At 44.3% G+C, this 1,147-nt stretch overlaps 1 protein-coding gene across 1 annotated transcript; it reads left to right on the forward strand.

Annotated features, from left to right (window-relative positions):
• Positions 1 to 1,147, forward strand: LOC140836013 (protein DOG1-like 4). Its single transcript, XM_073201425.1, has one exon. It carries the CDS (start codon positions 290 to 292, stop codon positions 1,019 to 1,021), a length of 732 nt encoding a protein of 243 aa, XP_073057526.1. The 5' UTR covers positions 1 to 289; the 3' UTR covers positions 1,022 to 1,147.

Here is a 1,147-nt window from a genome sequence, read left to right on the forward strand (position 1 = left end):
GCAATTCATGTTACGCCTTCATATTTGTGAAAGTAAGTTTAAATAATTGCTAAGCTTAAGGCAAGAGCAAGCCACGCGACATGAAAGCTACGCATTTGCGTCGTGGCTTCATCCTCCACGCTACATCTGGTCACTCTCGTCCCCGAACAACTCACCTAAATACTCTCGATACCTTTGTGTACGTATAGTCGTATAGATATACATTTATTCCAACTTTATAAGTTCCATATTTTCCATTCTAGCTGCATCGTATTGTGTCTACGTCGTGCGTTGTGATCTTCATCAGACGATGAACAGCCAAGTTGCAGAAAGGTTCACAAATTATTACGAGAAATGGATGAGCCAACTTGAAGATCTTCTTAAAATTCTTCTTCTGGTCTCGAGGGACAGTCATCAGGAAGCAGGATATGAAGCTATAGTGAATAAATTTACGTCACACCACAAGGAACTTTACACGATCAAGTGGGCGCTGGCTGACGAAGATGTATTGGCTTTTTTCCACTCAGTTTGGTTGAGCCCACTCGAGAATGCGTATCTATGGATCACCGGCTGGAAGCCCTCGATGGCTTTTCGTTTAGTTGACACACTAAGTAAGTCGGAGCGGCAGTCTGGAGGGAGTTTACGTGGGATAACGGAGGAGCAAGTGAAGAAGATTGAGGCTTTGAGGGTTAAGATCGGGTTGGAGGAAGAGAGGGTGGAAAGGGAGATGGAGAGACAGCAGGTGTCGGTGGCGGACAGGAAGATGGTGGAGCTGGTGAAGCTGGAGATTCAGGCCAAGAAGAACGGTAGCCCGGAAGCAGTGACAAAGGTGAACGAGTTGGTGGAGGTGGCGCTGAAAGTGATGCTGGCGGGGCTGCAGAAGGTGATGAAAATGGCGGATTCCGCGAGGCTGAAGACATTGAAAGGGGTTTTGGAAGTATTGACCCCGAGGCAGTGTGTAGATTTCTTGTCTGCTATGTCAATGCTCCAGATTCAGACCAGAAAATGGGGGTTGAAGAAGAAGAGTTTACTGAAGCATTGATAGGCTAATGTTTTTTACCGTTGCTATTTACCTGGCAAGTTATTATATTAATACCCAATAATTCTCTATATATATATATATATTTCGATAACTATCAAAATCGACACGTCTACTCTAAAATAAATA

Source organism: Primulina eburnea, chromosome 7 (genome assembly GCF_022965805.1).
Source record: "Primulina eburnea isolate SZY01 chromosome 7, ASM2296580v1, whole genome shotgun sequence".
NCBI classification, from domain to species: Eukaryota; Viridiplantae; Streptophyta; class Magnoliopsida; order Lamiales; family Gesneriaceae; genus Primulina; species Primulina eburnea.

Coding starts and splice junctions, on each gene's coding strand:
- LOC140836013 (XM_073201425.1), top strand. CDS start 290: ATGAACAGCCAAGTTGCAGAAAGGTTCACAAATTATTACGAGAAATGG.